This window comes from Pongo abelii, chromosome 8, assembly GCF_028885655.2.
Source record: "Pongo abelii isolate AG06213 chromosome 8, NHGRI_mPonAbe1-v2.0_pri, whole genome shotgun sequence".
Lineage (NCBI taxonomy): Eukaryota > Metazoa > Chordata > Mammalia > Primates > Hominidae > Pongo > Pongo abelii.
Genome location: NC_071993.2, coordinates 108561750 through 108575271, shown reverse-complemented (window position 1 = coordinate 108575271; position 13522 = coordinate 108561750). Strand labels below are relative to the sequence as shown.

Here is a 13522-nt window from a genome sequence, read left to right as displayed (position 1 = left end):
AGTTGTCTGGCTCATAGGTTCAAGTTCTAGGCCAGCACTACAGCCAGCCTGGCCCACTGCGTGGATCCTTTATACCAGGCTTGTGCCTCCATTTAAAGTGAGACTCTGCAGATTGTATATGTTGAGGTTTTTAGGGCTCTAAAGGGACACTCTGGGCAACAGGGTCAGCCTGCTCCTTCTCATGTGCCTCTCGACATTGTTTGTTATTGGCTTCAGAGGACTCTGGCGGACTCCCATCCCACTCTCCAGAAGCCCTGGCTGCCTGGCTTCTGGGGACTCCGCCCCACCTATGTACTAGCATGTACCCATCCAAGGGATTCACTCATCTTTCATATTTTTTCCTTTTCTCATTTTGGTGCCTTTATACCTGCCCTGTGCTTATACCACATTACCAGATTCCCCCAGCTCTTAAAACCTTCAGGAATGCCCCTCAGCTGCCCCTACTTCTGACCACGGGCATCACCTTCCAGCCCCAGCAACCTGTTCCCTGGAACCCTTTTCTGTGCCCTGCCATTGTGCTCTTGGGGTTCCTAAACAGGAGCCCGACAGGCTCGCTCTCTCGGGCTCAAACTTGTCACGTCTAGGAATCTGTTTTTATGGTACGCAGAGACCACTCAACCTAGGCTGTGCAGCAGGCCCAGCTGTGGCTGAGCTCGTGGGTCTTCTGGCCAGGCACCTCTGGGGGCTACACCCCTCACAGTGCTCCAAGATGTCTTCCCACAGCTCCTCTGATGGCTCCCTTGGCCACTTCTCTCATTCTGGCTTAACCCACAATCCCCTGGGGAATGAGCACGGCATTTCCTGTTGTTAGCCATTTCCACCACAGGTTCTGACAAGCCAGATCTGATTCTGCTCTCCTTTTGTTTGGCAGCTCTTTTGTGACAGGGACGGCTTGTTGTGGGCACTTCTCACCCCTGAGAATCTGGGACCTCAACAGGTAAGAGATTCATGAGCCCATGCTGGCTTCCAGTCCAGGAGGTGAAGGAAAGCTTGCTGAGCCAGCCTCTGCCTCAGTTGGCTGAGTGGTCCAGGAGAAGGCTGGGAAGTGGTCTAGTAGGAGGCCTCTGCTGTGGTGCTTTCTCACATGGAATCATTCAGGGTTAGCTGGAGGAGACTGTTGAAGTAATTTATAATAGGTAAATAGTTTCATGTAGAATTTATGATAACAACAGCAATTTGGATTTATGATACTCTTTCTCTGAGGAATGCCTATGTGGCTATATAAAATCCCATCCATCCCCAGAGATGATTTTGCTAAAATAAAGAAATTTTGAAGGTGGCCTACAGACCTATAAAAAGAATTATACAGAACAGTGAAAATACATGCAGGTTTTATTCACAATTCTCTGCCTTGGCAGGCTTGACATATTCCCATCTGATTATTTGCCATTCTGGTTTTTTTTTTTTTAACTTCTAATTTTGAAATAATTATAGATTCACAGGAAGTTACAAAAATAAGATGGAAAGGTGTTTGTGTAACATCTTACATAATATATAACAATCAAACCAGGAAATAGACCCTGGTACCATCCATGGACCTTTATTCAGATTGCACTCTGTGTGTGTGTGTGTGTGTGTATGTGTGTGTGTCTGTGTCTGTGTGTGTCTAGTCCTTTGCAATTGTATCACGTGTAGATTCAGATAACCATCACCACAATCGAGGTACAGAACTCTTTGTTCCATCAGCACAAAGATTCTTCATTTACCCCTTGGTAGTCACACCCATCCTTCTCCCCTCCTCCTCTTCCCATTGTCCCTGATTCCTGGCAACTTCTTATGTGTTCTCCATCTCTATAATTTTGTCATTTTGCAAATGTTACATAAATGGAATCATACAGTATGTCACTTTTTGAAACTGGCTTTTTAAAAACTCAGCATAATTCCCTTGAGACCCACAGATGTTGTTGCATATATCAATAGTGCATTCCTCTTTATTGCTGAGTAGTATTCCATGGTATGGATATACCAAAGTTTCTTTTCCCCATTGAAGGATGTTTGGGCTGTTTTCAATTTTTTGACTATTGCAACTAAAGCTATTACAACACCTACAGGTTTTTGTGTGGGCATAGATTTTCATTTCTCTGGGATAAATGCCAAGGAGTACAAATGCTGGGTTGTTTGGTAAGTGTATGCTTAGTTTTTTACCTGCCAAGCTATTTTTTGGAGTATCTTTATCATTTTACATTCCCACCACCAATGTATGAGAGATCCAGTTTCTTCACATCCTCACCAGCATTTGGTATTTCACTATTTTTTTTCTTTTTTAAAATCTGTATATATTTATGTTTTTTAGAGATACAGGTTCTCATTATATTGCCCAGGCTGGTCTTGAACTTCTGGCCTCAAGCAATCCTCCCATCTCAGCCTCCCTAGTAGCTGGGACTACAGGCGTGTGCCACCACGCCCACCTAATTTTTTGTGTGTTTTTTGAAGAGATGGGTTTGCCATCGTGCCCAGGCTAGTCCTGGGCTCAAGCGATCCATCTGCTTAGGCCTCCCAAAGTGCTAGGATTACAGGCATGAGCCATGATGCCTGGATTCACTATTTTTAAACTATTCTAAAGGTGTTATATTTCATCATGTTTTAATTTGAATTTCCCTAATAGCTAATTATGTTAATATATTGTCATGTGTTTATTTGCCATATATTTCATATATGAATATTCTCTTTGGCGAAACGTCTGTTCATGTCTTTTGCCTGCTGGATTGTTTTCTTTTAATGGAACACTTCATGTATTTGCATGTCATTCTTGCATAAGAGCCATGCCAGTCTTCTCTGTATCATTTCCATTTTGGTATATGTGCTGCCGAGGCAAGCAGTTTGCTTTTTTTTACCATTGAGTTTTGACAGTTCTTCCTGTATTCTAGATATTAGTCCTTTGTCAAATATGTGATTTGCAAATATCTATCCCCAATCTGTAGCTTGTCTTTTTTTTTTTTTTTTTTTTTTTTGAGATGAAGTCTCACTCTGTCGCCCAGGCTGGAGTGCAGTGGTGTGATCTCAGCTCACTGCAAGCTCTGCCTCCTGAGTTCACACCATTCTCCTGCCTCAGACTCCCAAGTAGCTGGGACTACAGGTACCTGCCACCACACCTGACTAATTTTTTGTATTTTTTAGTAGGGACGGGGTTTTGCTGTGTTAGCCAGGATGGTCTCGATCTCCTGACCTCGTGATCCGCCTGCCTCGGCCTCCCAAAGTGCTGGGATTACAGGCATGAGCCACCGCACCCAGCTGCTTGTCTTTTTATCCTCTTAACAGGGTCTTTTGAAGAGCAAATGTTTAAAATTTTGATGGAATCTAAATTATTGACTTTTTCTTTTATTGACTGTGCCTTTGGTGTCAAGTCTAAGAACTCTTCACCTCGCCCTAGGCCCCACATGTGATCTGTGTCTTAAATGCCACATTTGACAGCACTAGTGAAGATGCACTTCTCACCTGCTTCCTCAGTTGCTGTAGCTTTGTCTTCTCCATTTTTCTCCATCTCCCTAGGAAAGCATTAGCCATAGCTTTTTTTTTTTTTTTTTTTAAATCCATTCTATAGTCAGTCTTCAAAATTTTTAAAACAACATGAGATGTTTTAATCAATGAATCACAGTTTTTTCCTTCAACATTCTCTTTTGATAGTCATCCAAGAACAGGGATGGGAAACTCCCTACTTTCCCAAGCAACCATTCTGTCTTTCGGTAGCTCTGTGAGTGAGAATGCCTACCCTTTATCATGGATTGATTTGCTCCCTGAAGCTGTGATCCTGGACAAGAGACAAGCAAGTTGAACCTCTCTCCTGAAGAACAGACTTTTAAATATCTGAAAACCTTGGTTCTGCTCTTCCAGGGCCTCCTCTTCTTCAGGCCAAAAGTTCTAGGTCCTTCAGTTGTTCCTCATTAACATAGTAGATAAGTTAGCCACGGCCTTTGGCTGTAATGAAGAACTAATTCAAAGTGGCTCAAACAGGCCAGGCACAGTGGCTCACCGTGCCACAGCACCTCACCGCACCACAGCACTCCAGCCTGGGTGACAGAGTGAGACTGTTTCCAAAAATAAAAACCAAAAAACAAAGTGGCTCAAACAACAATGGGATTATCACTATCTTAGATGACAAGGAGCCCGGAAGTTGGGTGGTTGGGTAGTTCCAGGGTTGATGGTTCAGTAGCTCAGTGAGACCATGAGGTCCCAGATTCTCTCACTTTCTGCTTTGCCACCCTGGTCAAGGTGGTTTTTGCTCTCAGGCTTGTTTAGAGCTGCTCCACCAGCTTGCAAGGCAACACTCAAAGGGAAATAGGAATAGCATATGTCCCTGTCTGGGGCCCCTTTTTAAGATGAGGAAGCCTTTCTTAGGAGTTTCCAAGCAGACTTCTCCTCACATCTAATAGTCAAAATTGTATTCCAGTACTCACCCTAAATCAAACCCTGGCAAGGGGAATGGAATGACCAGTCAAGATTCACTTCCTGGGCCAAGGGAAGAACTCAGCTTCCACCCCTGCCCCTACACATTAGCAGCAGCAGGTGTGGGGAGGGATGGCATAGAAGCTGGGTTTTGTTGGCTAGAAAGAATATGAGGAATGTCTAGATAGGTGACCTATACTGTTGGTCTCACACTGGTTTCAGGACCATTCTCACCTGAAAGTTTCTCTAATTTATCCGGTTTTATCCCTCTTGAAATGGCATGTTCATAACTGATTACTGAACAGACCAGGTGTGGTCTGATGAGTAGCAGATGCTGGCACCTCCTTCATTTTAAATCTTCTACTTCTGTTAATATAGCCAATAGTCGTACCCCACTGTTGCTAGCCTAGCTGAAACTTCCCAGGACTCCTTTTCTCTTTAGCCCCTGGGATATTGGAGCTCCTACAGTCTGTGAAACTTGTTCCCCATGAGCTCACCCTGCCAAACTCCTGCCACTGGCCCTCCTTCCTTCTGAATGGGGCTGGGGCAGAGGCAGCCCCTCCCCTGGTGCCAGGGCCAGTGTGATGGGAGGCTGTGAGGAGCCCAGGAGGGAGAACTGGCTGTGTGGCCAAACAGACCTGGCTTCCAGAACTACTGTGCCTCTTGCTGTGATCTGGGGCCCTCTGAGCTTCAGTTTCCTCATTTGTAAAGTAGAAATTAATTATCCCTACCTAACAGAACTGGTTATGAACAAAATTATTGTGAAAGAGTGTCCCATACAGTGCCTGTCACCTTGGAGGCATTCAACTAATGCAAGCTGTCTCTTTCCTGCTCTTCCTTCCCACCCAAACTAGTACCTCGGAGTTTGTGGAAGCTTCTTTTTTTCTTGAGAGACAGGGACTTGCTCTGTCACCCAGGCTGGAGTGCAGTGGCATCATCATGGCTCACCGCAGCCTTGAACTCCTGGGCTCAAATGGTCCTTCTGCCTCAGCCTCCCAAGTAGCTAGGACTATAGACATGCCCCACCATGCTTGGCTAATTTTTAAATTTTTTTGTAGAGACAAGGTCTCGCTATGTTGCCCAGGCTGGTCTCGAACTCGTTGGCTCAAGTGATCCTCCCACCTTGGCCTCCCAAAGTGCTGGGATTATAGGTGTGAGCCATTGTGCCTGGCTTGTGGAGGCTTTTAATTCTCAAAATATCCGTGTCTTAGTGACTAGTGGAGGAGGAGGTGAACCTGCTGAACTCCTGGCACAGGGAAGGCTCTTGACAATGGGCTGTGGGTCACAAAGATGGGCATTCTGATAAAAGTTTTTACTTGGTTACATAGCTGGGCCTTGTGTTTGGCATCATCACCTGCCTGGGCCCAGGATGACACACAAGCCGGGTGGCGGGCTGGGTACACCACTGTGACCCAGCATCATCTCAAATGCTGGGTAATCTTTGAATGGCCTCTTCTGCCTATGGTTGCCTTGCTGAAGGGTACTCTTCGGTACAGATTTATGGTCAGGATGGAGTTCTAAGGCACCATTTATTTGACTGTTATTCTCTTATGAAACCCCTAGATCTCATTAACCCCAAACACTGGGTCTTTATTGAAACCAGAATGGACCCTAATGAGAATGGGTATGGGACAGTGATTAGCCAGGCATGGTGGCTTATTCCTGGAATCCCAGCACTTTGAGAGACTGAGGCAGTAGGATCGCTTGAGCTCAGGAGTTTGAGAGTAGCCTGGGCAATATGGTGAGACCTTGTTTCTTACCAAAAAAAATTAAAAACAAAACAACTATGGCCTCAGTTCTTCCTGGAGCATGAGAAGAAACAGCCCTGCCCACTCTGGCCAGCCTGTGGGCTCTGCTGCTTGTGGCAGGGTTGCCCTGGGCACCACTTGGCAATGCCTTCTCTCCAGCCCCAGATTCATCCACTGGGAGGAACCAGGCTTTGTTTAAACATCTGTCCTGTCCCAGAGAAGCTTGGAGGACCAAGTGGTACAGCGATTGAGAAAAGATGCCCTGGTGGAGGCATTTGCTTTTCGTGGGAGGAAATGGATGGACAGGATGACTCTCTAGAGCTGTCTTTCCCAGAGAAGCCCAAGTAGATAATAAAGCCATGTAGAAAATAGGATTAAGGTAATGAACAGGCAGGACAAAGTTTGATCTTTCAGTAACACCAAAGCCTGACTGACAGGCCAATCCGAGAGGTGGAGCAGCATTGCCAGCAGGACTTGGGGTTGGGCGGTGAGCGGTGCTGGATGGATTCTTTGCTTTTAACCTGTCACTGCTGAAACTTGAGGAGCGCCTGTATTTTCTCTTTTATGTATGTGCTAGGGCTTGGGCAGAGAGCGAGGAGTACTGGAGGGGCAGTTTGCCCTAAGCATTGCTATACCCTGGATGATGGTGGGGGCTGGGACACACTCAAAGCTGTAGCCACCCGCTGGGCACCAGCGCTCCCATCAGGGGAGCCATCACCCACGTCTATGTGTGTCTCTCAGCTACTCACCCTCAGGCAGCCAATGCTGCTTCTCACAGAACCTGGACCCCTTTCAGGGTCACCATTGTTCCCTCAGCCCCTCATTCCATCAAGACCTCTAGAGACTGTTCTCCTTGCAGGCTGGGCTGGAACAGGGATGGAGGGGCAGTTGCTATCTGGAGCACACAGGTCAGAAGGCAGCCACAGGCACACAGCCGTTGCCTAAGTGGCAAGGAGCTTGGCTGTCCCCTTCTCCCTTCCTCTTTTTTTCTTTTCTTTTTTTTTTTTTTTTTTTTGAGACAGAGTCTCGCTCTATTACCCAGGGTGGAGTACAGTGGCGCTCTCCTGGCTCACTGCAAACTCCGCCTCCCAGGTTCACGCCATTCTCCTGCCTCAGCCTCCCAAGTAGCTGGGACTACAGGCGCCTGCTACCGTGCCCGGCTAATTTTTTGTATTTTTAGTAGAGACGGGGTTTACCCCGTGTTAGCCAGGATGGTCTCGATCTGACCTCGTGATCCACCTGCCTCAGCCTCCCAAAGTGCTGGGATTACAGGTGTGAGCCACTGCGCCCGGCCTTTTTCTGCCTTTCTGTCTTCTGGAGCTGGGTACCATGGGGTTAGGCCGAAGGACAGAGGATTACTATCTAAACGAGAAAGAGTCCTTCACTCAACTTTAAAGTGCCAGAATATTTCTGCTTCTGATGGTAGGTGGTCTTCAAGCGCATTCCCTAACTCCCAAGTGCCAGGAATTCCTGTACCTTCATCTTGACTGACCAAGCACTGAAGTATCCCTAGCTAGGCCCTGTGATCCCATCAGGCCCTGAGGAACTATGCCAAAGCCATCCTGCCCAAGCCTGGGGTTTGGAGGAATCAAGGCTCATCTTGTGTTCTCTGTCTGTGTTTGAGCAGGACCCTTCCTTGGCTAGGCCCCAGGGAAGGTGCCATGTGTTGATTGTGTGGGGCCCAGCTCCTGGCGGCTGGAAGGCCCAAGTGGCTCTCACTGGCCTGACATCACAAATACCCCCTTCCTCCATGGGCTTCCTCTTGCTGTGGGTTTTATTTTTTTCTGCCAAGGGGCATTTGAGATGGACCTAGCACTGGTGCCCTGAGCACAGGGCACAGCTGGGCCCCTGATAGCCTGTGGGTAGGTGGGCTTCAGGATGGAAAGCCCTTTAATCCCAGACCTGAAGGTGTCATAGTAGGTCCAGCCACAGCCACAGCCCTAAGCCCCGCTGGGATTGTGGGGTGGGGAAGCGGGTGGGGAGGTGGTTGGTGACCTGGCTGCTCCTAGGGTATTGAGTCCTTGGCCAGGTCCTGTGCTGCCCTGTGTGTGTGGCAAGCCCTGCACACATCCCATTGATTCCCCTTCCCCTTTGGGCCAGGGTCATCCCTGGTCCCCCATTACACCTCCACTTCCACCTCAAAGCTCCCAAGTTCCCCTTTTCTCAACAAAGGCAGGGGCAGAATAGGCTTCTCACCCATCCTAACAGATGTCCTAGATTTTTCTCCTCTGAGCCTGTGCTCAAGCCAACCCCATGCCCAGAATACCCCCTCTGTGCCTAATGAAACCCTGCTCGCTCTTCAGTATAAACAGCACCTCCACCACAAAGCTCTCCTTGATCCTGACCCGTGGCTGGAGTTGGTGGCCCTTTCCACTGAACACAGTGTTGGAACACTGATAAGGGCCACCTGGTCAGCCATGGCTGTGGCCTGGTAGAACTCTCCCTCTGAGCTGGGAACTGACTTTGGTATCCTGAACTGAGCACAGGATATGAATGAGTATCAGGGCATCTAATGACATTTGGAATGGTAAGGGACATTTGGCTGGAGCCCCTTCTGTCTGGAGAAGGAAGCCGTGTCCTGCACACAGGCTGGGCCGCTCTGAGGGCACTGTTAGAGCCCATCCTGCCCAGGTGTGGCTTCGTCTGCCCCGGCCCTGTGCCCCCACCCTATGCAGGGGCCTGGCCCACAGTCAGGGTGATTACGGGAACTGCCCCTCTTTAAAGTACCTCCCTTCTCCTTTGAAAGCATTACTGACAGCTTTTTTTCATTCTCTTTTTTCTTTACCTCTTTAAGGAACCCTGTAATTTCTTTCTCTTTCTTTCTCCCCCCTTAACTTTTTCTTTCTTGTCTCCTCTGTCGCCCTGAACTCTTTGAAATTGGCTCTCTGCCCACTGACACCAAACTGATACTTTGCGTTTCACTTCTCCTTATCCCTTTATGGCAACAGATGTTGAAATTTTGTATCCTTTTATCTGCCCGGCTGCCCCTTCCTGTAATTATGGCCCCCTTGTTAGCAGTACAAAGTGGGCTGCCTGGCCTTTGAGCCATTGTGTCTGAACACATGTGCGCGGGCGGGTGCTGGGGGTGTGTGCACACAGACACATGCATGTGAGAGGCTGTATGCTTGAGAAGGCCCTTCCTTCTCACCTGATGGGGCTGAGGCAAGTGAAGCTTCCATAGCTCCTCCATTGTTAATGTTTAGAACCTATCTGTCCCCTTGATTCTCTCACTGCCTCCACCAGAAGGCAAGCCTCTGGGCATCTGTGAGGTGGAAAAGCCTGCAAAGAGCTGGAAAGGGCTGGAGGTGGCCCTGGGTAACTCTTGGGGCAAGTCCTGTTGCGCAACTGTAATAGAGGATGTTGAGGGGCCAGTGATGGAGTGGCTGCATTGTCTGTGAAGGTGGGGAGTGCCACCACCCTGGAGCATATAGATCTGATCTAAGATTTACTGGGTGCGTGACCCCCTGCGCCTTCATTTTCTCATCTGTAAAATGGGGTTAAGAAACTTACCTCCAAAGCCTGTTGTGAGGATTAAATGGGCTGATATGAGTAAAACACTCAGCACGTTGCCTGGTACACAGTATGGACTCAGGATATGTGAGCTGTTGCTGCGGTGGCTACTCTGCCACCAGGTAACCTAAGCAGCCATCTCATCTGCCTCCAGCAGACACAAAGAGAACAACAGGCCCTTCAGCTTGCTTCCCTCTGTTCCCGTCATCCTGAAAGCTGCTACCAGACGGGATTTCCAGGAGCTCTGCCTTTATCATGGATTCAGGCTCTGCCCTTCCTTGCTATACGACATTGTTACTTTTTGTCTGTGACTCTTGGTTTCCTTATCTACAATCGGGGCCTGGACTAGGACAATCACTGTTTGTTCAAAAGCCTCATGGCTGTCTGCCACTCATGGAGTTCATGCCAGGTGAGGGATGTGCACCCTAAGGGCCATCCAACCAAGCCTCCAACCAAACCAGGTTGCCAGCTGCCACCAAAACAGCCTGGTTGCCCTAGCGCTGCACCTTTGTTGTTGCTGCTCCTGCCACCTGGGCCATCTCCCTATCTTGTCATTGCCTATGACACCCCTGTCTCTCAGTGAAGAATCAGTCAACACCCCCAGCCAGAAATGCTCGCTTTTCTTAGCTGCCCCCTTGTAGAACTTTCCGTTGTTCTCTGTGGTACCTACCAACTCACACTTTGATTTGTTAGTTGGATATATGTTGCAGACTTCTTTCTCTACCTGGATTGAATACTCCTTGAAGGCAGGGACAAAGTCTCTCTGATCAAGTCACAGCTTACATCTCCCTGTAGTTTCCATTAAGCACAATGCTTTGTATACAGAAGATGCTCTACTGAAGGAAGGAGGAGATAGAAGGGAGGAAAAACCTCCCATTCTCTTTGCAACCATGTTGGGCCCAGCTTATACCTTCAAGCCATCTGTCCCCTAGGCAGCAGAGATGGAGGAAGGTCAACTCTTTGTTACCTTTCCCTCCTCTCTCTCTCTCCAAAAGCCATTGTTGCATTTCAAGGTAGCACATGGCTGACAGGTGCACAGGTAAGCACAGACCCAAACAGATGCAGGAATGAGCATCCATAGGGTCTCCAGAGAACAGCATCAGGAACCCAGTAAGTTAAAAATGACTGAAAAATGGTGTGGGAGTCACGGACATGCTGAACTGTGGGCTGGGAGGTGGAGGAGGTGGTGACTCAGGAGTGCTCTAGTACAGGTGGCTGTGGGGGAGGCTGGGAGAAGTGCAGCAGGGCACCAGGCTTCCTAGCTCTGCAGACTTGGTGGGCAGGGGTAGGGTGCCAGGGACTGCCCCCTGTGCCCAGTCCAGCTTAGCACTCAGGGCCTGTCCCTGGTGGGCCATCCAGGTTTTTAGGGCCAGCCCCTACCATCAGTTAGCTGCCCCCACAAAGATGGTGATTGGTGTCAGCGTTTCATGTAAATGTCCCTCCTCTCTGACTGGCAGGAAGTTCTCTCCCTCCAGCTGCAGTAGAGTCACCTGGGCAGCAGGATGGGTTGGGCCAGGGGGCCCTGACCTCTCAGGGGTGTGGCCGCACTCTGCTTGCTTCTTCCTGTCCAGGTAGTGGGATTCCCAGGAGCAGCCTGCACACGGTCAGAGCCAAGGAAACAGGTCTCCCTCAGGCTGCCCCTCCTCAGCCTGTGTCTTACTCATCAGGCTCACACAGACGGCCCCATCTGTCTTTATGTTTCCCTGGGTGGAGAGAGAATTGCTGGACTCGACTCGGGGGAGGCTAGGGTGTGGAGGCCCCCAGCCCTTAGTGGCTCCTGGAGGCCTGGGCTTTGTCCACGGGAGTTGGAAGGGAATAGACTTTTTGTCTGGCCCTCTATAGTGACAGGCTGGCCCTTGCTCCCATCTTGGCCTGGGGCTCTGAGCAGCAGCCCTGTTCCCACACAAGCTGTGCAACAGCCAAGGCTCTGCATCCCCCTCTCGCCCCCCACAGTGAGAGGCCGAGAAGCATTCTTAACATTCTTTCCAGAGAAAAGGGGTGAAATGTCTGAATTTGGGGGGTCACCACGTTATACAAATTGCAATCTAATCGTTTTTACAAGAACACACTTGCAGTAAGAAAAGGAGCCCAGGAGGAGGGGATGAGGAGACAGACAGCTTGTTTTGTCCCCTTTTCCCCCAAAGTTTGGGGCTATTGTCGGGCCAATCTCTCCCTCTACCACAGCAGTTGAGCTAGAGTTTTCTAGTTAAATAGGTCCTGGGGTGGGGGCCGAGAAGGGCCCACGGTGCCATTTCTGTTTGTTTTCCCAAATCAAAGCCCCAGCAGGGCTCCTGTGGCACTGCTGGGTTGCTATTTGAAGAGATGGGCCTTTTCCCAGAGCCTGGTGTGTCAGTTTATGCTCTGAACTTAACCTCACGGGTACCACACAACAGAGCCTTGAGGGTCCTGGGCCCAGGGGCAAAAGAAATTGTATCTTTTTATTGGCCCATTTAAAGTGTGTGTGGCCATTTTAGAGAACCAGAGAACAGTGCAGCAGAAAGAAACTTCTCAGCCCCTGCCAGGCTGTGCGGGCAGACCAGGGTCTCTCAGGACTTGTGCTGGCCCCCAGGGCCTGGTGATCATTGGGCCCTTGGGTCTCCCCCTGAGGGTGGGGACCCTTTGGGCTGTCCTGTATTTCTGACTGCAGATACTTATGGCCATGACATTTTCCAGTGGTGGCATGAAGGCTGCGGTAGGGGCCCAGGTTGGCAGCCCAGTCTGGGTGGGCCTCTTATACTGCTGTCCCTGTGCAGCCCCAAGAGTGCCCAGCTCTCCTTCCCTCTGAACCCAGGGACCAGGGTAGGCAGGTAGAGCCATGCTGGGCTTCAGTCCTCCCAACCCCCACTGCCTTTCATCTTCTATTTCAAACAAACATGAAATTACTTCTACAGATTAAAGGGAGAGCTCCTCAATCATTCCTTAAGGCCTCACTAATGGAGGGGGCAGGGCCCCCAAATGTGGAAGAGGGAGGAGAACTGTGGAGCCAAACAGCCCCTACCCAGCATGCACCCAGTATACCTGCGAGAGAGAGAGAATGACTCCGCTACACGGCTCTGGCCTGCCCAGGGTGGCTGAATCTTGGCTGGTGGTCCATCTGGGAAGGCAGGGCTTCTCTGGGAGCCAAGGTTAGCAGTCTCTATGGGATGCTGATCTGGGGAGAAGGCCTTCTGCCTGATCCCTCTCAGGAGCCCCCCAACAGACAGAGGCTTGCCATCTTCTCCCCGCAGGCCCAGCTCTGGGCTACTGAGAGGAAGACCAGAACTTCCCTGAGGAGGCTGGTAGCAGGGGTGCTGACTTGGGGATTAATCCCCCACTGGCAGCAGCAGTGCTCCTGGCCAGGGCTCAAAGGGGGAAAGGTGGAAGGGGCAGAAAGGAACCCCCAGTCTCCTCCTTTGATTCCTTCGGCCTTCGGGAAGATGGCAGCTCTGTCGGGGAGAAGGGAGTTTGTGGGTCAGGGTCTGAATGAGGTGGAAGGATGAGAGCTGACATCTGCATTCAGACATGTGGCTGGCTGCCTTGTCTGCCTCAAGCCCTTTGCTGACATGCTACTTGGGCCAAAACTGGGCTGGTGAGCCATGAAGTCCCCTCACTCCATGCCAGGGCCTCTTACCTGGACATCCCCTGTGAAGTGTCCATGGCTTTGTTTCTCCTGTCATGGCATGGGGAGAGCCCAGCGTCTCAAGGGTAAAGGAAGCTGAGGCATCAGGCCTGGAGGGCGCCCCTTTTCCTTCATTCCCCCCAGTCATTCTGTGGAAACTCAGTACTTCTACCCATCCCCTGGCTGCAGGGATTAGTGGGTGCACTTGATGTTGAGGGGAAGTTGCTAGGGACAGGAGGCCCCCCTACATAGTTGCTAGGGGTCTGGCATCAGGGCAAAGGGT

At 49.9% G+C, this 13522-nt stretch overlaps 1 protein-coding gene and 1 non-coding gene across 4 annotated transcripts in view; one reads left to right on the top strand and one right to left on the bottom strand.

The window, feature by feature from the left end:
• Positions 1 to 13522, top strand: part of FBXW4 (F-box and WD repeat domain containing 4) — an 85651-nt gene that overhangs the window by 69534 nt on the left and 2595 nt on the right. For 2 of the 3 annotated variants that reach the window (XM_002821084.3, XM_054523399.2), the window contains exon 6: positions 872 to 937. The exons of the other annotated variant lie outside the window; for it this stretch is intronic. In XM_002821084.3, the coding sequence (XP_002821130.2) occupies positions 872 to 937 (66 nt within the window). The remainder of the gene's footprint in view (positions 1 to 871; positions 938 to 13522) is intronic. 3 annotated transcript variants of the gene reach the window in all.
• Positions 2713 to 2819, bottom strand: LOC112135303 (U6 spliceosomal RNA). Its single transcript, XR_002916605.1, has one exon. It is a non-coding gene; the product is annotated as a U6 spliceosomal RNA (small nuclear RNA).